The sequence below is a fragment of the Mercenaria mercenaria genome, chromosome 5 (assembly GCF_021730395.1).
Source record: "Mercenaria mercenaria strain notata chromosome 5, MADL_Memer_1, whole genome shotgun sequence".
Classification (NCBI taxonomy): Eukaryota; Metazoa; Mollusca; class Bivalvia; order Venerida; family Veneridae; genus Mercenaria; species Mercenaria mercenaria.
Window position 1 is genome coordinate 51,800,159 of NC_069365.1, and position 26,594 is coordinate 51,826,752.

General features: G+C 32.6%; 1 protein-coding gene across 18 annotated transcripts in view; it reads left to right on the plus strand.

Moving 5' to 3' along the window:
* The window catches only part of LOC123557227 (protocadherin-9-like), a 78,447-nt gene that overhangs the window by 44,961 nt on the left and 6,892 nt on the right, over positions 1–26,594 (plus strand). For 13 of the 18 annotated variants that reach the window (XM_053543524.1, XM_053543526.1, XM_053543539.1 and 10 more), the window contains 2 exons: positions 19,745–22,675; positions 26,106–26,279. In XM_053543524.1, coding sequence (XP_053399499.1) covers positions 19,943–22,675; positions 26,106–26,279 — 2,907 coding nt within the window. In that variant the 5' untranslated portion in view covers positions 19,745–19,942. The other 5 variants (XM_053543538.1, XM_053543537.1, XM_053543534.1 and 2 more) reach the window with 5 other exon arrangements.

Consider the following 26,594-nt stretch of genomic DNA (forward strand, 5'->3'; position numbering starts at 1 on the left):
TTATTTGTTTAGAAATATTTACCAGTGGTATGTTTGCTTGATGCATATCCAGTTTTCTAATTAACTACAAATGTTAATGAAGTCATAGAATTTTTTGCATTTTAGTCCTTATGTGCATGGATTAATGTATGCATGATGTGTTGTTCAATGAGGTAAGCTTGTCAGATTATGATTTAAAGGCCCATAATGATTTTGTTTAGAATGCTGCACAAAATTTAGAAAATTACTTTTAAGTTAAATGATATTAATTTTCTGTTACTATTTGTTTTTGGTAATAGTTTTCAAAGGTATTTATAATCATTTTCAGTATTTTACTCAACAAAGTAGGAGGTATTATTGAATCTTCTGTTTCTGATTACCTCCCTTTATTACTGTTACGGTTTTAGATCATGTTCAACATTAAAAGTAATATTTTATCACAATATAATTTATGCATATTCCCTTTTGGGACATCTACTTTATCTATTTTTTTTTTTACATTATATTAAAAGTACTATGTTTTACTTTGAGCCTTTAGCATACAAAATTGTGTTTTATTTTGTACAGTGTTGATTGAGTTTTCTTCTGATATGTGTGATTCGGAAGGAAAAGTCAATGATTTTGGATCAGGCTGGATGTGTTTAGGTTTGTTTGTGCAGGCTTTGTTCAATGCTTCCTGGAGTTCTACTGAGGCAGTTTGAAATATGTTAGAGTTATAGTTGCCTTGGTTCAAGAGTTGTAGAACTTTTTCATTCTCGCATACCAGAGGTCTACCTTGGATCCCCGGATGAACCTCTGGCACATTTCGCCGATATTTGTGGTTTAGTTACATTACAGGTAAAACGTTTCAGCCAATCAGCGTCGTTTCGCGACAAAATGTAGCGAACCAATCAAAATCGTCCGTGAAAAGCGTGACCGCGTCCTTTCATATCGATGCCGACTTACGAGGAATATTATTATTTCTTCAGGTAAATTTCTTAACATCGGATAACAGAAATAAATCTTTATTAATCGCAATCATGGAATATCGACTTTATCCATCGTTAGCAACTACCTTGCTTACATATTGTTTGAAATTTCAATTCGGCGTGCCAAATAGTGGCGAACATTGATTGGCTGAAACTTCTCCCGGTAGTAATTACGAGTGCGCATGCTCACCAAATAAACGACAGAAATAAATCAGAGGTTCGTCCCGGGATTTTGACGAACATCTGATGGATAAGAATGAACTTCTTAAGATGAAGTGTATTTTTAGATGTTGCATTTTTTAGCATAAATGTTGCATTTTTGCAACATCTGCAGTTTCCATATTAATTACATTGGCCATAGTTGTTTTGAGTTGCTATATTGCAAAGGGACATTCCTGGCTACTGTGTTGGTTGGGATGTGCATTGGTATGGCGCAGGCAGTCGAACAATGATACGGCATGTTTTGTTTATCTTACTCATGCTGAGAAATTAATTTATCTCCTTGACTTTTTAAAATACTCTTGTCTTTTCTCAATGATAGATCAGTGATCATATTTTTTTTAACTTTCGTAATTGTGTCAAGTTAGATGCACACATTTTTTGGATTATTTCTTGAAATTTTCACTTTTTCAGTAACTGCAACCAATATTAACCCAGATTAATGGTAAATTAACAAAGCTTTTCTAGTCCAGGCTCTTTTATAAGTCTGGAAACTTTTTATATGTATATATATAATTGAAACTCAATAGCTTAGACTTTATCTTTAACTCATATGTCAACTTTAACTCAAAAAGCAACTTATTCAAATGTCATCTTTAACTCAAAAGTCATTTTTAACTAATGTGCAGATGGTATATGGATGCACTAGTTTACCAGACTATTTTTCAGAGTTGATAGTAATATTTTCATATTTGCAAGAGCATGGTCCTTCAGGGGCCTTAGTGGCTGACTGGTTTAAGGCTGCAGACTTTGACTGACTTCGTATCACTTGCCCACTCACCACTGTGTGATCATAACCTTACTTTGGGATGTAAAATTCTTTGCTATGAGGAAGCCATTCATCTGGCTAACAGAAGGTCAGTGGCTCCACCCAGGTGCCCGCCCGGCCAGTGGCTCCACCCAGGTGCACGCCCATGCCTGAAATGATACCTAGATGGTCACCTTGGGTCCTCCTCCACCATCAGCAGCTGAAAAGTCACCATATGACCAATAATTGTGTCAAAATGTTATTTCATCCAGCGAAAAAAGGAAAAGAACAATTTAACCAAGTACAGCCATTTTAGCATATAGTAAAATCAGTGGATTGGAGTTGCTTTGGCACAGTGTGAACATCATAAATATGGATGATCTCGGAAAACTTGTTAGGATTATAGTGTTAAAATGCTGCTAATGCACTGATGGTTTAATGTTGGAATAATAAAACTTGTCAACTGTTGAATAATTCATCCTAATGAGATTGATATTCCACTGCAACCTGTGTCTGTATTGTAGAATATTGTACTATAGAGAGTTGCTGGCAGCTACAACGATTGCATGTGTCTCCTGTTGTCATTGTATTGCAAGCACTGGAGATACCGAGACTGTAGGCTTCAGTGTCAGTGTGTAATGAAAATATCGCCTGTAACTATTACCCCCCTCTGAAATTCTGCAACTTGCACATGTCCTCTGATACATCAAGAGTGTTTATTTAATAGTCAGTGCTTCATAGGAAAGAAATAACTTTCCTGAACAGCTTTTCTTCAAGTACCTAAGTTACCTAACCCAATGCTTTATTATTGTTTCAAGTACAATGGCTTACAGGGCAGTCCAAAAGTTTTTAAACCCCCACATCGAAATATTTCATAGAGCATCTTTTAATGTTGTGAATGTATCCTTGTACGATTTACAAAGGCCTGCTAGCCGTTTTGTTTCATGAATGGTCTTAGGGATGTAGTTTAACTGTTGTCATATTGGGTATTATTTCAATAGTGTATGTAATTTTCCAAAAAATTTTGAAAATCATTTTCATTTCTGTGTCACCTTTACCTGACATTATGCACAGATTTATTGATTTTTGGACAGAATATCATATACATTAGAGTGAATTCTTTGATCTTTATGGGTATGAAATTAAACAGGTGTGTAAATTGTCACATGAGCTGTTAAACAAAAGTAAAATCTGGACAACTTTAATGGTGACCATTTGAAAAGGCCCTCTGGCAGACATGTTTTTATGGTTTTTATTGGACCATCTGGACCACTTTTTGGGGCTTATTGGAAATGATGTTATGAAATATGCATGAAATAAAAACTATTGAAAAATGAAAAAAAATAATTCTTTCATTGTGATTTAATTATTAGTAAATTATCTCCCTTACATAAAATTATTGAAAAATTAATATGTTTAATTAGAAATATTTTAATTAGTATTATAGGCTTGAAATTTTATAATTTGTGAAAATTATTTAAGAAACTAGCAAAAAGAACAAAAAACAACCCATATCTATAATAACTTTATTTGAATATAGGTTAAAATTAATTACTCCCCTTGATTGCACTCTCTTATGTCCAGTTTATGAAATTATACTTATTTTTGTGTATGATCTAATTTTCTTTTTATCTTACGGATTAGATTATAATGGTAATGACACATTGTTATTATTAATCCATTTAAACAATACATACATTGACTGTTCCTTGGATATAAGGGATTAAGAGCAGATTATCCCCCTTTATTAGATTATTATCATGTTAATCTAAGCTTATCCTTGCTTATCCTATGTTATATTATGAATTTCCTATATACATGAATTTAATCCAATATGGTTGCTATCAACTATTTAAAAGTCATAATCATGTCCTTTTCTTGTAGTGTATCTGAAAATAATACTCTTGGTAGTTATAAATCTCTAAATAAACATAATTATGATGTAGTTTTCACAAGTGTCTTATGAATGTTACTGTTTATAACTTTTCTAAAATAGCAATGTAATAACTTTGCACATTTTAGCCACTTGCTGAAATATATAACAGAAGCTCTGCAAATATCTATTTCTGTATAAAAGCCATGTTGTTTTTTTTGTAAAATGGGCCATGTAGGATCAAAGCATGATGACAGAAATCTCTTTTTTTTGTGTCTGCTTTCCCTAAACATGTTCAGAACTTGCAGGTATTGCTCTTGTACATTGAGGTGTTTATCTTGATTTAACCGGCTTTATCATGATTACCATATTTTTGGTGCTTATTCAACTTTTTGTCACTTTATTGTTCTAAACAGTTTACACTTGGTGGTCCGTCTATTGTTTTACCAAACATTAATATCAAGTTTCAACTTTCAGTTTTATATAGGTCTTTTCGGGCTCAATGAAAATATGTCTTCTTTTTTTGAATTTCTGTTTATACACAATTCTTTATCTTTTTCGTTTTAGATTCCATCAAAGACTTTATGAATGAGAGAGGTTTAAGGGGTCAAAATGAAAAAAAAAACTCTTTCATAAAGATTTTGAATAAAGTGTACCAGATCAACTTGAATTGTTGTATGAAAGCTATATGCAGAACAGCATGATTTTCTTGGTAGAGAAGAGTTTTTCACTTTCGGTACTTGGGTCCACTATACGGTAACCACAGAGTCAGATTTTCTGTGGGACAATTTTTTTCATAGCCAATAATTTTCATTGTACTGTCATAACTCGCCTTTGCTGTGAAGATGTGCTTCAGTTACTTCCAGGAAATTATTATAAAGTTGGCACTGGTTAGAAATTCGTCAAAATTTCCTTCTCCAATAATTGCCAAAAGATGTGATAAAATCCCATAATTCCTTTACGAAACAAACTCCTCTTTTGAGATGCTTGGTCAGTACCAGATTCCGGTGTAACTAAAATACGAGGGTTTCGTCACCTTAAAAGGAAAGGTCTAACATAAACATTAGGATTTGATTGTGACCCGATGTTTCGTAGATACCAAACTACTTGTCTCCGCAATTAAAACAAAATTGAAGTGTAGTCAGTGTGAAATGGGCGATACAGCTATCTCATTCATACCATGTTTGTTCGATAATATACATTTGCTGTTCCACTTAAATTAAAAGATACTCAATTCTTTTGCTAGACATTTTGTATATCAAAAATTTCTCAAAAAAGTTTTGATGTACATATGAATCGCTGCATAATACAAATTATAGAGCTAGTTTTAGTACTGCCATACCTTTACTTAAAATGGCAAAGGCCTTTTGATCCATTGCTTTCATGTGGTAAAACATTTTTAATTGTTTGTCTCATAAAAATGATACAGTCTATTTTGTCAAAGATTTTATTATCGCAGACAGCTTGACCTAACTGTGTCTCAACAAACTTAGCAATTATATTTAACTTTATGTACTAACACTGTCTTGTTAAACAAAAATATTATTCATTTGTCGTGTAAACACAATTTTCACCTATTACCTCCCTTTTAATGTATGTAATGTTCAATTTGGGATGCTGTGGATGCATGGAACTTAAAGCAAATAAATTTTTTTAAAGTGAAAAATCCTTTTCTATATGTACATATATGTAGATAAAAAGTGATAACCATCTTTGTTTATTGTTGTTTTTTTTATGTATGATTAAAAAAAATTACACATGTTTTAATTTCTTAATATTATATTGTTGTTTATCTTTGTGCATGTTAATTTATGTTATTTCAACAGCAATCTAAAACATGTAAATTGTAGATCAAAGGAAAGGCAGATTAATTTAGCATTAAGTAAGTGGCAAAAAAATATAAAAGGGAGATAATTCAGTTATTGAAAAATGGAGATACATTAAGTGTGCTTATTGGAGGGATATAATTGAAGTCATCAGGGAAGTGTTAAAAGGATTATTGTTTACAAAAGGGACAGTTTTACTTCATAAGAATAAATAACTATGCAATATTGGTGTTTGGCTAGTGGTAAACACTATCGGTGTGAAATTCACCACTATTGCGCAATAATACAACACTCTTATTCTTTTACCCAATCTGTCTATTTTGGCACATCTTCTGCTATTCTTTTTTATGTTGGTATATAATAAAGGGTAGCCTGTTGACTATTGTGGTCACTGGGTTTAACACTTTGGTGTGAAGCTGGGACGATTTAAGTTGGAATTTTGAAGGCAATGTCAATGGGATAAAGGGTTTGCGAGCTTAAAGAGATTTTCATATTTTTAGAATAGCTACTTGTTGAAAAGGGGGCTGAACATTAACTTTTGCGAGAAAGTCCATGTATTTTGTGATCTGTGGTTCAAGGTGGTTGATCTGTTTGTGTAAAATTGAAAAAAAAATGTGACTTACAAATTTTAAGGAAACTTGATACTAGGACTAACTGTAAGTGTATGATTATTTCAGTTTTATTGATTTTAAGTTTTGTTTGATTTTATCATAATGGTTTTATTTATTTATTTATTTATTTATTTACTTCCTTTACTTGTTTATTTATGATGAAGCTGCTTCCTGCGAAATCACCAGCAGAAAGATGTTTATCCCTAATGCATTACATGAATCTGAATAATTTATTGAACACAAGTTTTCAGTTTTACACATATTCTAAATGAAGATAATGGAATATGTAAAATGGTATATTATTTCAGTAATAATCATTCTTTCTTTAATTTATACCAAGTACATGGCTATCTTTTCTGTTATATTTGTCAGATGTTTGAATATTGATTATTTAATAGTAAGAAGAATATTTTGATCCATAATGTTTTTATTACCTCCCTTTATTTTTTTTTTACTGCATAAGCACATGCACAGCATTGAATGGAGTGATTTTCTAATCATGTATTCATGCATAATATCTTTTTGGACAGCTACTTTATCTGATTTTAACTAAAATTTAAGAGCCTTACCATACTAATCACTACTGATTCTGCCTTTGCGACCAGTGTAGATCATGATCAACCTACACATCTGTGCAGTCTGATCATGATCTGCACTGTTCGCCATTCAGTCAGTATTTTTTGGTAAGCACCTCTTTTTAACAGTTAATGGTACTGTTCAAATTGAAAGATGGACAAGTTCATTATAAAAATTTAGCAGGGTATTTAGGGTTAAGAGCCTTATGGAACTCTACATGTTAAGTAAACAATAAGAATGACTCGTTGTCAGTTAACGGATGATACTGTCATCCAATAGGTATTTTAAATCTCCAGATTAATTTAAAACAGCCTTTAATGATATGACAGAAAAGATGAGACTAGAAAAAATGTTAATAGCTTTAATGAAGTTCAAAGTATGCAAAGCCACTAAAGATGAGGCAAATTCTCTATGTTTAATATTCAAAGAACAACTCCCTGTCACATTTTTGCATGGCAATGTCCATATTTGGACAATGCGGACACATGAGGTTGAATATTAATGCAGGATGGACATTATTTTATAACATAGGTCAGTTTAGACTTTAAAGCCTTATGCGGTCTTTCTGAAGTTGTCTTATTGTGGGAACTTGTCGTTTTTCTCAGTGTCATAAAGTAAGTGGTTCAGACAGGTAATGCTGTAAAAAGGATAGTTTCTTTAAATCGTTTTCTAAAAGGTATGGAACTATTTACTTGTCATTAACAAAATTGATGGTAGTGTCATTTTTATAAAAAAAATTGCAGTATATTTTAAAGTGAAAACTATTACGACTTAAAATTAACAGGATAAAAAAAAGTGGTCTAACCATAAATATACAGCATATAAAAGGATATGAAATTTTCAACATTTTGTGGGGTGTATGCATGAAAAGATTTTTAAATATACCAGGTGTTGACTTAATTTTTTCGGCTAAAATGTCACTTTTTAAAAAAATAGCTTAAAGGTTGATTACCTAAATAACAAAAAGAGTCAAACGGGAATAGAGATAATCGCTCAGTAATTTATAGCCATAGCACAGTTATGTTAAAAGGTGACTGTCGGCAAAGGACTGGTTGAATCATTATGGTTGACCATCGACTGTCCGCGGTAATCCAGGAAGGGGGAGGAACGTTGCATTGTGGGAGAACAGAGGGCGCTGCTAATGAGCGGGTTTAGACAGCTTTCTAAATTGATTCTATACAATTTGGTAAATTGGATGAATTTGGAGATGAAAATAATTATAAATTTTGGACATTGATTTATGAAGCCCCTGGCTTACACTTTTTGAAGGTCAGGTGACATGTATTTAGTTGTGATTTAGCGATACTCTCCCATGGAACAGAACAAAAAAGGACATTGTGAGTTTTGATTTTGAAAGATGCTCCCACAACTTTTCAAAACTAAGTATTTAAACCCCTATATTTCATTCCTTAAAATAATTTCAAAAACAACACATTTATTTATATATCACTACCTGTGGAGATGTTGAAAGCCTTCTTCTTTATCATATCATTTTATCCAGAAAGTATTTAAAGCAAAATTTCAAAGAATACGAAAATATTTTGCAAAGACAGATTGGTTTCTAGTTCTTAATTTTAAGAAAAAGAAAACAGGATTAGTTTAGTTGTTTTTTTTTCACAGGAAACTAGTTGAAGACTAACATATTTTGTAGGGGGGGTTTCAGACATTTGCCCCCCCCCCCCCCCCCCCCACTGTCTTTCATAGCTGAAACTGATAGATTTAGAATAATTTTTGGTTCCCTTTGGATGATTGTATGTGACCCATCTTTAGTTGTAACAATAACTAGAGTTGACAATTTCTGTAGTTTGGATGATATTATACTATACCCATGCAGGCATCTGACTTGTTATGAAACATTTAAATTGTTGATTGACAGATAAAAGTGGAAGTAATCAGAACAAAATAAACTGCTGTCAGACCAACATCCAAACTATGGAAGGGAATCTCCGCCAGGACATGCATGCAGCTAAATGACATTGCTATGTTATTTACTTACATATGCGTTCTGCAACATTGCAACTGCATTTAAGGGAATTTCCGCCAGGACATGCATGCTGCTAAATGACAAATGCATGTTGCCTTGTGTTATTTGTTTTAAACTAAATGCAACATCCATGCGTCTTTGTGTTACCTTCTATATGTTAGTTGCACATGCCTTGCATCTTTCGTCACTGCATGTATGTAAAACGCATATTCTTGCGTGTAAATGGCAAATGCATCCATTTTGTGGCATATTAAAATGTTTATGTGAACAAGTTTTAAGTGTTTTGTACGTTTTACTTTCTGAAATTGATTAAATCGTTCCTCCATTATATAAAACTAACACATGCATGTTAACATTTAGTTGTTGTTCGTTGTTTTTTGTTTTTGAAATATAGGTCCATGTTGTAGACCTTTTCTATGTAGGTCCCTACTTTAAATTCATGGATTCTTAGTATTGCAATGATTGAAATTTATGCAAGGCGAAAACAGTGCAAAGTAAGCACTAAGCAGCACGAAGTTAATCAAATGCGACTTCAACATTTGTAATATGAAATTCGTAAAAAGCTGGGAACCAGAATTTCCGGCAGTTTCCGTAAAATCAGTGAACCATGAACGGTGTTTTAGTAAAAAAGTACTCATAATTTCCAACTGTCCAGGGACGTAATTTCCACCGAAAACAGCACAAGTATACACGGGTAAGCTTAGACTCTCTCACCGTTTAACCCACGGAAACTACCGAACACGTGAATTTGCCGTCGAGAGTGGTCTCCCGTGTATACTAATTTGCGCTAAAATTTTTGCTTTTTGTTGGTTCCTTGTAATGTTGTAATGCACTACCATGCTTAAATTTTTGTTATACTGCAAGTTTAAATATTTATTAAAGCCATGTGTTTTAGTATATTATTTTTGCCGGGAAACTGTAATATAAACAAGAACCAAGAGGTTGCAAGCATCACTAATGTTAAATCCAAAAAGCAGTAACAATCAAGTTATGAAAATTTCGGAATATTCACAAGTCACAACGTTGTTAATAGCTCGTTACATTCAGTAGCAAAAACGTCAAACACGCGTAAGAAAACATAGAATACTGTTAGTAATAGCGTGAGTATACATTTCAATATTGCAGTAAGCAAACAAAAAGGTTGAACGCACTTGTCAATTACATGCAAGAATAACCGATATTCATGAAAGGACTGTTTTCTTAGCATTAAGAAGCATTCAAGATGAATTTCTTGTAAGGCAAATGTAAGAAACTAAAATGCAGTTGCAATGTTGCAGAACGCATATGTATGTAAATAACATAGCAATGTCATTAAGCAGCATAGATGTCCTGGCGGAGATTCCCTTCCATACCAAACTAGTAATTTCAAAAATTATCTTTAACCATCTTTCTATTCTGAATTTAAATCATTAGGCAATACACTATAAGGTTTTCAAGTTTTGCAGACACAAGTTTTGATTAGATAGAAAGTGTTTTGAAAACATTCAGCCAGACATTGCAATTTTCTCAGTCTGTGTTTTTACTGTGGGAGGGGTATTTTTTCCAGACACTGTCATTTTCATACCAGGCCTTTTCCTGCCTTGACAATACACAGTAACTGCTCTCTGGATGTCACAGGAAGTAGTTTAATTTCATTAAAAATGTTCTTTTTTAACATTCATCTTCCATCATTGAAGAGTTTGATGACATGGAGATTGAATTAAATGTCTCTAAGAGCATGTAGCAAAGTCTCGCTTATTTCTCCTGATAACTGTACAAGATCTCTTTTATTGATGGGGATTATACTTTTCCCCAATAAATATATTTAATAAGCATGCATTTAGATGTTTGATATGTGATTTCATAAGAAAAATCTCATGCAATTACCATTCTGTTGATGATTATTTCCTGAGTCCTCATTTAAGCAGACCCTGACTGCTGGCCCAGTTTCCTTTAGAGTCATTTTGCATTCTGGTACCTAAAGCCAAAAAAAATATGGTCAGAATTTTACACCATAAAAAAAGATTCTGAACAAAAGCTTTTCAGGTAAATATTGATGCTATCATGACCTTTTCAGAAAATATTTTATCCAGTTATGAATAAATATTATATATCAATTTGTATTGAACAAAATTATGAAAAGATATATTAAAGTCTTTTAAAAAAAAAAGGAATATATGGTTGAAAGGATGGACAAATCTTCCATTTTTAAGCTGAAAGTAACATTAATTCATGTTTAGGGAGAAACACTCTGTCCACTTGTCAGAACGTGACTCTTGCATAAAGATGATGGCTTAACCTTTTGTGGATTTTAAAAACGGATAACCTGAAATTGAACTGTAGCTAACTTCACAGTGTTTTGTATAAAATATACCTTTTTCCTTTCAATTAATTACACTTCTTACTTTTTAAATCTGAACTTGTAGGACCATTACTAAGTTTACGAGGAATAAATTTAGAAAAATTTGGAAGTGAAGTAAACTACGTAGTGAAAGTTTAAGTAAGACGTGCTCATTAGATTAGGAAAAAATCTTTATACAATTTTTTTTTCTGTAAGGGGAGATAATTGAATTCAGTATATAAAACGCATGAAAAGCAAAACTTAATTCCTCGATATTAAAGTATGACTGACACTAATATTTGCAAACTTAAGGTCATATTATTCCCCTTTGATCTGTAAAGTCCACTGTCATCGATGGACTTTGAATATGATATTCTTGATTTTAATCCTGTAAGCTTTTTGAGAATCCCTGTTAAGTTTCAAGTGGCTATTCCTGTCTTTGATACGTTCTGTAAATATACATCAATGATTATTTATCACCGATTTTACTGTCATTTTCAAGCCCCGATTTAGTTTACACAGGGACCAATATGGATGTGTGAAATTAGCGCAATCTGACGTTTATAGGTAGCGTATTTTATTAAGTTTGAAGAGCCCCCTGATATTGCCTTATTTGAATTGATAAGGACAGTCGACAGAATTTAGAAACTTTTTAATGTTTTATATTTCAAAATGGTGGGATATGAGTATATGATATATGGCTATGCTATTATTGATTAAATATTCAGTTTATGAATAAATGTGTAAAGTCATCTTTAACTTCCAACCTTTCTCAGCCATTTTGTTTAGAGCAATAATACAGTGTTAAATTAGGAAAAAGTTTTCATTAAAATCTGTGCATTATGCAGCAAAACAAACAATGCATTTCTTTTTGTCCATAAGTCTTAAGGGAACTACTTTTTCCTTTACAATTGGCCACTGGTACCACTTGCATTTTGTCAACTTATAGTTTTAAACATTTTTTTTCCCAGATGAAATCTTTTAAACGTTTCTATTGGATATATTCATTAAGATCTCATATTTACTTTATTAGGGATATTTTAAGCCACAGTTTAAGGTGAAGAAAACGGGAAATTGTTTACGGAGATTAATCATGGCTGGTTTCATCAGCTCGCGTCTAATCCAAACACCACTTGTGTCTCACAAGCGGATTATCAAAAGTCAGATAAAAGTTTTCCCTAATCACCATGGTCACTTAGTCTACTGAAAAAAATTCATTTGACCTAAAATTGTCCTTCATAAATGTTTCAATTTTCTTACAGATTTTTACAAATCTTTCCGACTGCCTGTTGTGTGTTTGAATAAGTGTCAATTTTTCCGTGACAGGAGCGGAATTAATGACCTTGGCTTGAATGCAAGCTCCCCCCTTGTGCTCTCAGTCGATAGCAAATTCTTTAAGGTTTAAGATGTTAAGACCTAGGTGTTGAAAAAATTCATGGCCTCATTTGGCTAATTAACTATATTATTAAAAAGTTTAAATTTGAATCCTAGACTCTCTTTAACTTAAATAACACATGAATTGTATATTATAAATACATTGTATTGAAATAAGGCAACTTTTTAGTTACTGATAAAAAGATATAATGACTAAATTAATGTTTTATATTAAGAAAAAGTTGAGTCAAGCAGCGCTTCTTTATATGAAATATTTTCGAGATAAAATTTTATCACAGTGTCATCGTCAGAGGCTGAAATTTTTCTTAACTCGTATAAAGTTCGCTTTAAGTTCATAGAGAAACCTCATAATTCTTGTCATTTCCAAATATGGTCATTATAATAAAAGATTTGTACAAATATTTACTTTGTCTCCCGATTTAAGACGGTATTAATTAATTGTCATTTATTTCCAACTGCATGATCAAGATAATACACTTCATTTGCGATAACATTAATGATTGGTCAGTCTAAGGGCCACAAAATATTGACGGAAAATCAACTTCTCTGAAATTTATCCCTGCATTTTGTGGACAAATGTGTGGCCGAATCAATTCTGCGGCATGACACTGTTTGATGATGATTTTGGTAATTTCGAAAACAATGAAATGCGTTATGGGTATGCATAGCAGTATTATTGATATTGCCGAAATACAATCAACTAAATGTCTGTAGTGTTTGATAGCCCATCAGATAGAATAAAAATGCCAAGATGAGAAATTATGAAATTGCTTTAATCTTTCAGATAGTTCTATAGAATGTGTGCAACAGAATGAGAACTGTATGAAAATTTGTGCAGCCGAAATGAAGAATTAATGAGTTACAAAAAATATGAAGAGCGAGTACAAAACATTTAAATTATGATAGAATTAATTTGTAAAAAAAATGAGAAGATATTGAGGAAGATTTATAAGCTAGATTTCTCGGATTTCACGTAAAAAATTTCATCCTTGAATCATATTTGAATCAAGTTATTCATTTTCACACTTTCATGCATATAATTCAATAAAAAGTGTATAAATCTTATAATGAAATATGTATAAATCTTTTACTTAAGCATGGTAGATTTTCCACGGCAACCATTTTCTTATGAATTATTGTATTTTCTGCCTCACCGCCATCATAATCTGTCACACCTGCGACAATTGACGTTTTGTCGGAAAAATGATTTACGTTTATATCATCGTTGGCTACCTCCTGCATTTGTTTGCACAGATTTTTTCTTCTTCAGTAGTTTCAGGATTTTCAGATTTGTTTAATCATTCGAAATTTCCCACCACAGACTTATGCAAATGAAAAATTGGAGTGTCTCGCAGTCGGTTGGACTTTTCACGAAATACCAATAATTCATTGCTCTTAGAGTGGTCAGATTGTCATAAAAGTTTTAACACCCTAATGGTTCGGAGGGTCACGTCTAAGTAAAGAATTTTGGTGCAGCATTTAAACTTTCGAGAGAACTTTTTAAAATGAATTCAGTTCTTATTTAAATTGGAATATTTAACAGTTATGTGCTCAGGAAGGAATTGTATAATGAAATTGCAAGATTTGCAGTTTCTACTATCAGAATAAGTCAACATGTCAACGGAGTTTTTAATCGTGAGGATTTATATTATCTGGACAAACTTTACTCCTGATCATTAGCACCTAGGTATAAAACCAAGAAAATAAAAGTTTACCTAATTACTTGTGTATTTAATTATTATACGGCTATACAGTACATCTAGGCTTATCAATTCTACATTGAATAGCGACGTTATTAATTTTGTTCATTTGACTACTGTCCCGGAGTATGACAAATAAAACCGACAATTGGGGTAAGATACCATATCATATTCATTCATTTAAGTCACGGATAAATCAGATTAGTACAGACTTACAGAAAAGTAGTTTGATTTTCATAATGCCGATTTAAAAAGGCCAAAGTTTACGCAGGACTTTCAGAATATCTCTTGCAAAGACGTTGGACAACATGTAAATCGGTGTTGGACAAATTTAAACAGAAGTTGTGAATATTTAATAGTGATCTGCGGCAGTAAATGGTGATTATTTGTTTATGGCTTTTTAACTTTTGTAATGATTGAAAAGAAATTACCAGTTTTGAGACAGTGATAAGAAATGGACTTGTAATTTTCTCTTACGAGTTTGTATTGTGCATCAGTCAGTATATTGGAACAGTGAAGTTTAAAATTCACCTGGGGGTAAAATTTAAATTAGACGAATCATTACAGTTGAAGGGTCAGTACATTTCGTTTGACCATTGAAGAGTGGATGCTAGTGAAGTGGTCGTGTTTGTAATTAAAATGGGGCAGAAAGAATGACCATTGTCCAGTGTTAGTTTAAAAAGAGACTCTTATTTAGTCGAGTGACTTGGACATCGGGGATTTAATTAACGGACTTACAATGAGGCACAGTAAGTAAAAAATTCGAGTGAACTGCACCGTGAACTTTTTTTTGATTTCGTAGATTCTTGTTATGTCAACTTCGGATTCTAGTCTATAATTAGACTTGTTTGGAAGGCGTTAAAGTGTTGTTTAGGCCGCGATGATTGTAGTCATGATGGGAGGCTATTGTTAAACAAGGCTAGGGACATTTAAAGAGGGTAATATATCCTTTTATTTTCCACCCAGGAGGGGAGGGCTGTTGTAATGTAGGTAATACACATCATTATTGCTTTGACACTTCTGTAAATGGTCAGTTGTTGGATTATGGTGGGAGTTTTTATATCTTGTAGGTACTGATTTCTCTAGCATTTCTTTACAAGAACTTCATAAATGTGAGATTTACATCAGAATTTACAAAAAAATAAATGTTACATTAGGAATTTTAAGGAGATTGTAGGGAAAATAATGTTGTTGTTTTTTTTGTATATATTCAATTGATAGTATCATTGTCAGTTTTAAAAGTCTTTTTTTGTGGTGGTGGTGGGGGGGGGGGTGCTAAAAGCTTTATTTTGTTTGAAAGATGATATTAAAGTAATAAAAATGACTTTTCAAGTCTTTTAAATTTCCATTTGTTTAAAGTTGAAATTTAGTTTTAACAACAGATCATATATGAATTATTCATATTATATATTATCATTATTAATAAGTAAACTTGTTTGCATATTCAGTTTCTATTTTAATTATTTTTTAGCCTTATTATTTATTACTTAATATTTAGTTGATTATTTCTTTCATGAATTATAACATTAGAAAATATGAGAAAAGTAGTTACGTGTGTTAATTGTATCTTTTGTTATTGAGATTAATGCATAAATATTTTTTCAATTAAATTTTTATTGCAATTTTATTGTCCAATTTTGCATGTACAATTTGTAATTTATGTAAATTTTATTGTTGGAGCAATTGATGTACCACAAGATAAAACACCAAGTTCTTGCTTTTATCTTTCCAATCTGACACCACTGTAAAGATTTTTTACAACTTGAAACAAAAGATTCTTAAAATAAATGATTTATATCATATGTCTTTTATATAAAAATGTTAAATTTAATTGATTCTATGATAAGAATATTAAGATATCATCAGACCCCTAAGGCAAATTTTTATTTGTGCAAAACATTGTTTTTGTTGGCAGTAAAACTGAATTTTTTGACATTGATTTGACATAATTTTGAACCTGATTTTGAAATATCTTAATTAAGGAATAATTTTTTTTTTTTATAATCATTGTCAGTTTTGATAAGTTCTTAAATCTTGAAAAATATTTAAAAATACTAAAAGAAGAGGGAGTATAATGTAATTGCCAATTTGATGTCGTATATGAAATGGAAATTAAGTCCTGTAAAATGCATTTCATGAACACGTGTCACAATTTATTAATGACCCTGAAAAAATGCAAATTTCAGCATAATATACTAAAAAATGGAAGTACCATCTTAGTTTTATGACGCTAGACAAAAAATGACTGTATAATTTGTTGAAAATAAGATATGATTAAAAAAAACTCATTGATGCAGAAATGAAAAGTGCAAAAAGATATGATAATTACATCATGTCGTTTATTTTGACACATGATCAAGTTTCGCTCTTTAGCATGTCAATGCTTTTCCATACATTTGTTACTTACAGCTCTACCTCTCTATAATGGACTGAAATGTGTTCGATGATTTAGAGGTATGGCTGGAGCATAGAGGTTTATTTACAAAGAATTTTAACTTATCAGCCTTTATAGAGGGGTATGTGCTCTCTGGATCATTTAAAAAAGGTTTTATTTGAGAATTCAGTGCAGCTGATTTTATTAGCAATGATTGTGGTTTTAAAACTGATCAGAGAATTTGTTAATTATATAATACTTGGTCAGTTTCACCATATGGGGGCTATTGGCATAATGACTTGGGACTGAAGGGGTCACAGTAAGGGGTCACTTTAATTATGACCATATTTGGAACGACTGCTGACTACAAGTGTCAACAAGAATGTTACAAATTACATTCTCCAGGTAACAAGTCTTGAAGTGTTTTTTCCGCACTTTAGAACTATTTAAAATCAAAATGATCTATTCACAAATGAAATAACAGGGGTTAATGTTTTAGTGGACAGTGGTTAAATTTATTTTAATTGGATATTTTTTATACTGTTTGGTCATATTTGAAAATCGTTACAGGTGCGGAATATAATCTTCAGAAAGTTTGTGGATTGGTGCTGTGTATGTAGTCAGTCTGAAGTGTTTGGCAAGGAAATGGCAATGTCCTATGAAGATTTTAATTAGTACCTGTAATATTGTTATGCTCAAGTATAAAACTTGTACAGACTGTCCAAAAGTTCCACATTTAATTTGATACCTCCATTTTTTTCAAACATCAGTTTTTGGATAAAATTTTATTGCTTAAGTTGTCTTCTCAGTGTTCATAATTATTAATACAGAATTTGTTTCTGCATTACTAATATCTGTGAATAACAGGTGATATATCCCAGATTTTATTAATATTTTTAGCTCATCTGATTTTTTGAAAAAAAATGATGAGTTATTGTCATCACTTGAGCGGTTGTCGGCGTCGGCGTCGGCGTCTGCGTCGGCGTTGCCTGGTTAAGTTTTATGTTTAGGTCAGCTTTTCTCCTAAACTATCAAAGCTATTGCTTTGAAACTTGGAATACTTGTTCACCATCATAAGCTGACCCTGTATAGCAAGAAACATAACTCCATCTTGCTTTTTGCAAGATTTATGGCCCCTTTTGTACTTAGAAAATATCAGATTTCTTGGTTAAGTTTTATGTTTAGGTCAACTTTTCTCCCAAACTGTCAAAGCTATTGCTTTGAAACTTGGAATACTTGTTCACCATCATAAGCTGACCCTGTACAGCAAGAAACATAACTCCATCTTGCTTTTTGCAAGATTTATTGCCCCTTTTGGACTTAGAAAATCAGTTTTCTTGGTTAAGTTTTATGTTTAGGTCAGCTTTTATCCTAAACTATCAAAGCTATTGCTTTAAAACTTGCAGCACTTGTTCACCATCATAAGTTGACCCTGTACAGCAAGAAACATAACTCCATCCTGCTTTTTGCAAGATTTATGGCCCCTTTTGGACTTAGAAAATATCAGATTTCTTGGTTAAGTTTTATGTTTAGGTCAACTTTTTCTCTTAAACTATCAAAGCTATTGCTTTGAAACTTGCAACACTTCTTCACCATCATAAGCTGACCCTGTACAGCAAGCAGCGTAACTCCATCCTGATTTTTGCAATAATTATTGCCCCTTTTGGACTTAGAAAATCATTTTCTTGGTTGAGTATTATGTTTAAGTCAACTTTTCTCATAAACTATCAAAGCTATTGCTTTAAAACTTTCAACAGTTTTTCACCATCATAAGTGGACACTGTACATCAAAAAACATAACTCTATCCTGCTTTTTGCAAGAATGATGGCCCTTTTTAGACTTAGAAAATCACGGGTAGGACAATATTTCTATCACACAAAAAAAATCAGATGAGCGTCAGCACCCGCAAGGCGGTGCTCTTGTTAAAATTTAAAATAATTTTTAGATGCAATTTTTAAGGGGGGAAAAAAGCATTTTATGAAAGACTTTTCACGTTGTGAACACTATTTGTGCATGATATCTTAGTATGAAAATGAAGTTTTATCTTTATATTTAGTTAGGTTTTGGGTTATAAATTCAGAGTCATTTTCAAATGGTTGTAAAATGTTATTTAAAGTGTTTCAAGTGTGGACAATTCAGCACTTTGTGGCTATATAGCAAGGAAATGTGCAACTTACATCGAAAAATGGGTTCCAACACCTACTTTAAATATTGTAAATTGTGTTGTTGTGAAAGTTTTAAGTACTCAGCCGATCATTTTCAACTTGTACGCTACCTTAAACGGCTTTATCTTGACAAATACGTCTAATATAGCTGTCGGAAAAAGCCTTCCTGTATTATTAAACATTTGATTTAACTGTTTTTGATAAGAAATTCGAAAAATAAATTTGTTTTAATATCCGAAACCAAATTTCGTTTACATTTTCTTACTGATTTTTTTTTAACTTCGTACCATTTTATGCGTTAGGTTTAATTTAATACTCTTGAAATAAATACAAGACGATAGTTAATGGTACATTTGGGATATACTCGTGAAGATATTTATTACTTTTCCATGGCAATTCAATTTCCATATACGAATTTATACAAAATAATAACATTTGCATTTTTAGAATCTGTATCGAAAAAGATGTTGGCCATTAAGGTGTCATAGACTGCGCCATTTTTGATTTGCGAGTAGATATTTGCATGTTTCATTGACGAAACATTTGTATCGGTTATTTTGGCATATTATTTTATGAGTAAATTTTTTATAATGTATTTTATAAGATTGCAAAATGATTTTTTTTTCTCATTTTTTTATTAACATTCTGGAGTATGGCAGAAAAGATCTGTGACAAATTTATGGTGGGCGAAAAAAAAAAAATCGAGTAGAGATGTTAGTCATTTTAATGTTTTTTCATACGTAAAATAAGTCTCAAGCTGGGTCATTAGAAAATTATAAATATGGATTAAAAATAGGTAGGTTGACTTATCAAGGGATTTGCTTGTATGACAAAAAATATTGTAATTGATCTCTGCGGGGATATGCTGTTCATATTATAAGGTATAAAGTGTTACATTTATCCGTGATCAGATTAAAGGATCACGTTAAAACCTTGTTTTGTAAAGAATTGATTTACTCCGAAAATAAGCTTCGACTCTGACCATACTTTCTCGTCTCGTTTCAGATTTTGAAGTAAGGACGTAAGAGGCAACAGTAAGACGGAATCACAGGACGAAGGCACGTTATAGTACGAAGGGATTTAACCACCAGTTAACGTAAACTGAAAAAGCAAAGAGTATAATACATTGGAAGAGTAGGGTGAAATTTCAAAAAATGATTCGTTCAGACATAGTCAACTAGCACAGTAACCTAAAGCAGCAAGATGATGTCTAATTGTTTACTTTATTTGTTTTTCTTCGGGATAGTGCTTAAGTCAGTGAAAGGAATTGTGACTATTACCTTCGAAACAGAGGAAGAAATCACAGGAAATGTCTTTCTGGGAAACATTGCAGCAAAATTAGGAGCAAATGAAACTGAAATATTTGGTGGCAATTTGGAAGGTGCGAACTATAACATCTTGAAGTCAGGTGATGTAGACTACTCTGATTATTTTGACTTCAATTCAGCAACTTCTGATTTTTATTTGAAGCAAAAAGTTGATCGTGAGGAAGTCTGCCAGCAAAGTGAAGTATGTAAAATGAGAGTGATACTTTTTGGTAATTCTGGCACAGTCACTGAATTTGTTAACATTAATGTCACAGTAAAGGATATAAATGATAATATTCCAACATTTTCGGAATCGGTAAAGAATCTATACATCCAAGAGGGAACCGCGATTCGGACAAGCTACACTCTGACACCGGCTATTGATTTAGATTCCGGCATCAATGCGATCCAAGAATATATACTAGAACCGTCGCGAACTGACTTCGAACTCGAAAAGCAGCAAAATCTGGACGGGTCATCAACCTTGAATCTCATACTGAATTTAAGTCTTGACAGGGAATCCACACATAACTACACGTTATATGTAAAGGCAGTGGATGGGGGCACGCCACCCTTTACTGGAACTTTAACTGTTAATATCAATGTCACCGATAAAAATGACAACCGACCAATTTTTCAGCCAGCAGAGTACAATGCTACTATTGATGAAGATGTTGAAATTGATACTGTGGTAATCACAGTCTCTGCCATAGATAGAGATATAGGTGAAAACAGTAGACTGGCTTACTATTTCGCAGACTCTGTAACTTCAGATATAAGACAGTATTTTGGTATCAAGGAGACAAGTGGTAACATTTTTGTGAAAGAGATGCTTGATTCGGCAAGTCGGCCTTTTATCTTTTTCATAGAAGTCAAAGATCATGGGGATCCAATGAAAAAGAGCCAAGCAAAAGTAACAATTAATATCAGGGACAAAAATAATAATCGTCCAGTAATTGAGATGAGTCCATCTAGTAATATCAACATAAAAGAGAATTTGAATATCGGTACACACGTTGCCTTGGTTATTGTTTCGGACGAGGACAGTGGTCTTAACGGAGAGGCAGACTGCGAGTGTCTTAATTCCAGTTTTACAATTATGAAGGCCAGTGAAGTTGCACAAAATACATTTAGTCTTGTAAGTGCCGTTGAGTTTGATAGGGAACTGCAGGCCTTTTATACTGTAGAAATAAACTGTAGCGATAAAGGTCAACCCCCATTGTCTTCAAATCACACATTTATTGTTACAATTACTGATGAAAATGATCATACTCCAATATTTGCAAAGACTATTTATACTGTAGATATTTTAGAGAATATTTCTGTTGGTGCTGTTTTTGAGAAAGTCCAGGCCACAGACCGTGACATTGATCAAAATGGAAAAATAGTGTATGAAATTGAACCATTTGCAGAATCGAGTATGTTTGAAATTGATCCTGATGGCGGGCATATCAAAGCTGCGGAAAGGTTTGACAGGGAGACTGAAGATGAGTACTATTTCATAGTAACTGCACGAGATCAGGGCCCAAACAAGCGCTCCGCTACTGCACAGGTTATTGTACATGTCAAAGATGTTAATGACAATTCTCCTGCTTTTATTGGTGACAGTTACGCCATGTCTATACTGGAGAATTCCAACATCAGTTATAGTCTTGGAACAGTAACTGCTACGGATGCTGACCTTGACGACAATGGAAAAGTTTCGTATATGATACCCGCTAAGTATGCTATGTTTCCATTTGCGATTCTTGACGATGGAACCGTAATAACCACTGAAGGTTTAGATCGTGAAGTCAGAGATTATTACCATTTTAACGTTGTTGCATCAGATCATGGGAATCCTCCACGTACCAGCAGTGTGCCAGTTTTCGTGACTGTGCTTGATCAAAATGACAATGCACCAATTGTAGAATTTCCGTATGGAGATAATGATACTGTTACAGTTGCTCATGATACAGGTCCTGATATTGTAATTGCTAGTGTTTTGGCCGATGACAATGATGATAAAGAAAACAAACGTCTCTCGTACAGTATTCGAAGTGGGGATAGTGAAGGTTTGTTTCATATTGATTCAGAGACTGGTGAAATTTACCTAACAAAACGTATTTCGCGAGGTGATATCAAACGGTTTACATTAACTCTATCTATCAAAGATAATGGTGTTAAGCCACTAGAAACTCATGCAACTTTGCATGTGACATTTTACCTCGCTGATACAGACACTGTAGCGGATGCTGCGGTTGGCTCTAAGGGACAAAATATCCTTATAGCTATCGTTATATCGTGCGTCACTTTCGTACTTTCCGTTATTATCATTGTAATAATTTGCATGATAAGAAGAAAAGACAGCAAAAACAGTTTATACAATGCCAAAGCATACGATGAACAAAAAATTATGGAAGGTCATAGAAACAGTAATAGGTCAAGTTCGTCAAGAGGTTCGCAAGATAAAATGTTGTATCCGAGTGAAAAGGCTTATATGGAGAATGGATACGCAAAGAAAGCAAAGAAAGAGGTCAGTTTTATTGTGGAAGAAGATCAGGATACTGGTGTCTCCATGGAAACAAATGGACAGTTTGATTCTGTGTCAACCTTCACTGGTAAATCTCCATCCCCGGTGCCATCTAAGGTAAATTTTTATACAACTTTCCAACATGGTAAACTAATTGATTTATAGTTTGTGCTAATTTATTTTAGCTTGATTGTGATGAAAGGTTCAAGGTTATAATGGAACCACTCTTGAGTCCGCTTCCTGGATAGACCAGTTAGCAGTACTGGTGTCATATGAGAAGGCGTGGTCATGATCATAGTGGGGCTTGAACCCATGACCCTCAGGTTGGTTGGCTGACACATCATAACCACTAGACCACCGCTCCCCCTTAATTGATTTATATAATGAAATGTGCACCATTTACTTAAAATCAAAGTTTTTCAAGGAAAAATTGTTACCTTAAAATCAGATTTTCACTAGGTGAAAATTTGTCTATATTTAGAATTGGATTTAGTTTTAGGTAGAATATTCAGGATGTGTGTGAAATATACACAAATATCCATAACAACACAACTGTCACCAGTACCGGTAATTATTTTTAGCAGTTACAGTAAGTTAGTCAGTATAGCTGAAATAAACAACTCTTGAACATTTTTTATTTTACAGGATTGAGAAATTTCTTACAGGCCAATAATTTACTTTATCCAAGAGATTTTTCTCTTGTCTTTTTTTTGTAGTAATTTTTTTCTGTATCTATAGAACAAGAAGAAAAGACAGGGACAATAGGACTTAGATGTTAATAACTGATTTACAATTTGCATGTATGTACCAATTGCAGCTGAAAAATATGATAAACAACTGTAACCTAAGTCAAGGTGATAGGCTGAATTCATCATCTTGTTTCTAACAAGGAGACAATGTTGTTTATTTTCCATTTATAATCTGTCCGACTTGAATTGATGTGCCGTGATGGACGGTATTCAGGTGTCAGCTGACTCCTTGGGTCAACCCACGGTGACCAACGACAAAAATGTCATTTGATACCATATGCTGAAATATATACAACTCCTACAAAACTAATTTTTATGATTCTTAAGTTTCATTAACAATAGAGTTATAGAGAATGTAAGAAAAAAAGACACTTGACTAAATTCCTTAACCCTTAGCCTGCTGGCGGCAGATGATTCTGCCTTTGCGACCAGTGCAGACCAAGATCAGCCTGCACATCCGTGCAGTCTGTTCATGGTCTGCACTGTTCGCTATTCAGTCAGTAAATTTTCAGTGAAAACCCCTTTGAGTAATAAGTGGTACTGTCCAAATTGAAAGATGGACCAGTCCATTATATAAATATAGCAGGTTAAGGGTTAAAAAATATTGGTAATATTTCATTATACATGTTTGGGTGACAGTTTGAGATGGGTTTTTTTATGTAATAAAAATTTTGAAGGAGTCAAATGTTTGAAATAGAAAAAAATGTTTTATTGAGGTTGGAAAAGACATTTATTATATATAACATGAAACTTGAATAAATTCAGACCATGATGGTATAAATGACATATTTGCTATAAAATATCCTGTTTACCAGCTTGAACAAAAATGATTACATTTCAAAATATTTATACTCCTGTACTGTAATATTAGATGTTTTTGCATTACAGAAACTTCGCAAAATTTTAAAACAGTTTGATAATGCAGGATTTATTATAAGATACGTGTTTTGCAAGGAATAATTTTCACAAAATAATTAAAAGCTAAAATTTATATTAAAGACAGAAATATCCCCTTATTCATGAATTGCAAATTTTATTAAAGATAAAATAGATAGAAATTTTTCTTAATGTTAGTGTTATACGAAACGACAAAATCTATGAAAATTAATCAACCAAAAATAATTGTGAATTCACAGTATACGTAATTGTAAAGAGACACAAGTCTTTTAGTTTAGATTGTTGCATTAATGGTGTTAATGGCTTATCGTTTACGAAAGTTTAGTTCAATAATTTCATCTTGAAAAGTAAAAAAGTGACTCATTTTTCCTATATTGACATACCATACAAAATAAAGTCACTATTTGCAGATACTTGATGACTTGCGGTAAATCAAACCTTGTACGATACGTGCTGAAGACAATACGTTCTGGGGCTTGTTAAAAATTAAATAAACGGAAGAGTTCATATAGTTTAAATAGACAGATGTTCAAGTACTTTGATACCAATGAAGATGTTCTTATTGAAATCTGATTGTAATGTTCTATTTGCTATAATTTTATCATTAGGAATCTAAAACATAAATTACTATAATTCATTCAAACTTGTTCTTATTGTTAGAAACTATGATTTTATATGTTACCTTTTTACAAAATATGAAATAAATGAAGCATCAGTTAGAAGGAAAGTCTATAGTACCATTAAGTTATATGAGTTTCTAAAAACCCACAATTTTGTTTCTATACACTAAATTTCACTTTTTGGGAACTCTGTTCGTTACTTTCAGAGGCATGCTTGTTAAGTACTGATGAAGTATATAAATCATGTTTAATTGATATACAGAAAAGTTATTTTGTTCTTTACAAATATTACTAGTAGGTAGTTTAGCTTATAGTTTCGAAGTTTCGCAAAATGTTATGATTATAGAACTAATGACAGATTTTATTTTTTAATTTTAATGAACATATGGTCAGCGGTAAGGTTTAAGCATTGAATGTTTGTTGGTGACTGTCTTAATAAAATGTTATCTTAGCTAACAAGGTCCGGACATCGATGACCCATACCGTTAATTGAGAGAACAGAAATCTATTTACTAGCCCCCCCAATATGGCTATATTTGAACATCGTGATCGGTACCCATCTCTTGCAGATATTAAACATCTTCAAGAAATCTGTCAACAGAACGTAAATAATCGGGAATAAATATTACAACAATGATTAAGGGTATCGCCTTACAATTAGCAAAGACCTGTCAACTGTGGTTTTGAGATATATGACACAAATTTTATAAGATCCCATAATCCCTTTCTCAATTCTATACGTTAAAGATGTCCGTGTAGGCACCCGACTTTAGGTCTCGCTATTACATCATATCGGACAAAAGGAGAAAGATTGTATGTAAACTTTCACTGACCAAATGTTTGCCTGTTATTGTTGACTCCTGATCTATTAAAGGTTTAAATATTTAAACTGATAAAATGCACAAAGAATTACTGGTTGAGGAATTTGCTCTTTAACTCCCGACTTGATGACATAAAAAAATGAAGAAGAAAAAACAAGACAACAGGCTGTTGTTAATTAATAATATGTAAGGCTTTGATAAATATAATCATATACAGTGTTTTCAGCCAGTTAAGTGAGAAACAGAAAAAAATCCATAAAAATATCAGGAAAATAAATTGAGAAAAAAAAAATTAATTAAGTGGTTAAAATGTATGGCTGTAATCAATATATGAATTCTTTAGGTTCCTGCTGGTTTAAGTTTGATGATAATCATCATAAATTTATCGAATTTTTTCAATTATTCGTCATTACCTGTTATTTTTAGATTTGAGAAAATGTAGTTGTTAATTTTATTTCAGAGTCCTGATTATGAGAATTATAATCAAGAAATTTCACCGCCGAGGTCAGAGAAAAGTGAAGACAAACAACGTGAGATTCACAGAATGACATCACTTCGTGTACATCAGGCTCTTATTCAGTCACAAAATAACAACAACAACAACAAACAGTGGCCGCAGTCACCCGGAGATGAGGTAATACACAGAGCAAATATTGTCTATACATTATCAGATTGTTCAGGGTCTAAGGTTTTAAACTGAGTTTGAAGACCAGTCTAGGAATACAGCCTTGCCATTGGTCAGTTTCAAATTGAACTCAGAAACTACCAATCAGGTGTTGCGGTTTATAGTCTGGTCGTCAAATTTATTTTTAGACTCTTGGACTCAGTTTGCATACTCAGGCGTCTTCATTTTGAACAAACCACAGTCTCTTAAGAGAGGGGAAATAATTTGAGAGGATAATTGAATGAAAATAATAAGGCTTAAACATTTTCTGGATAAATTAATCTT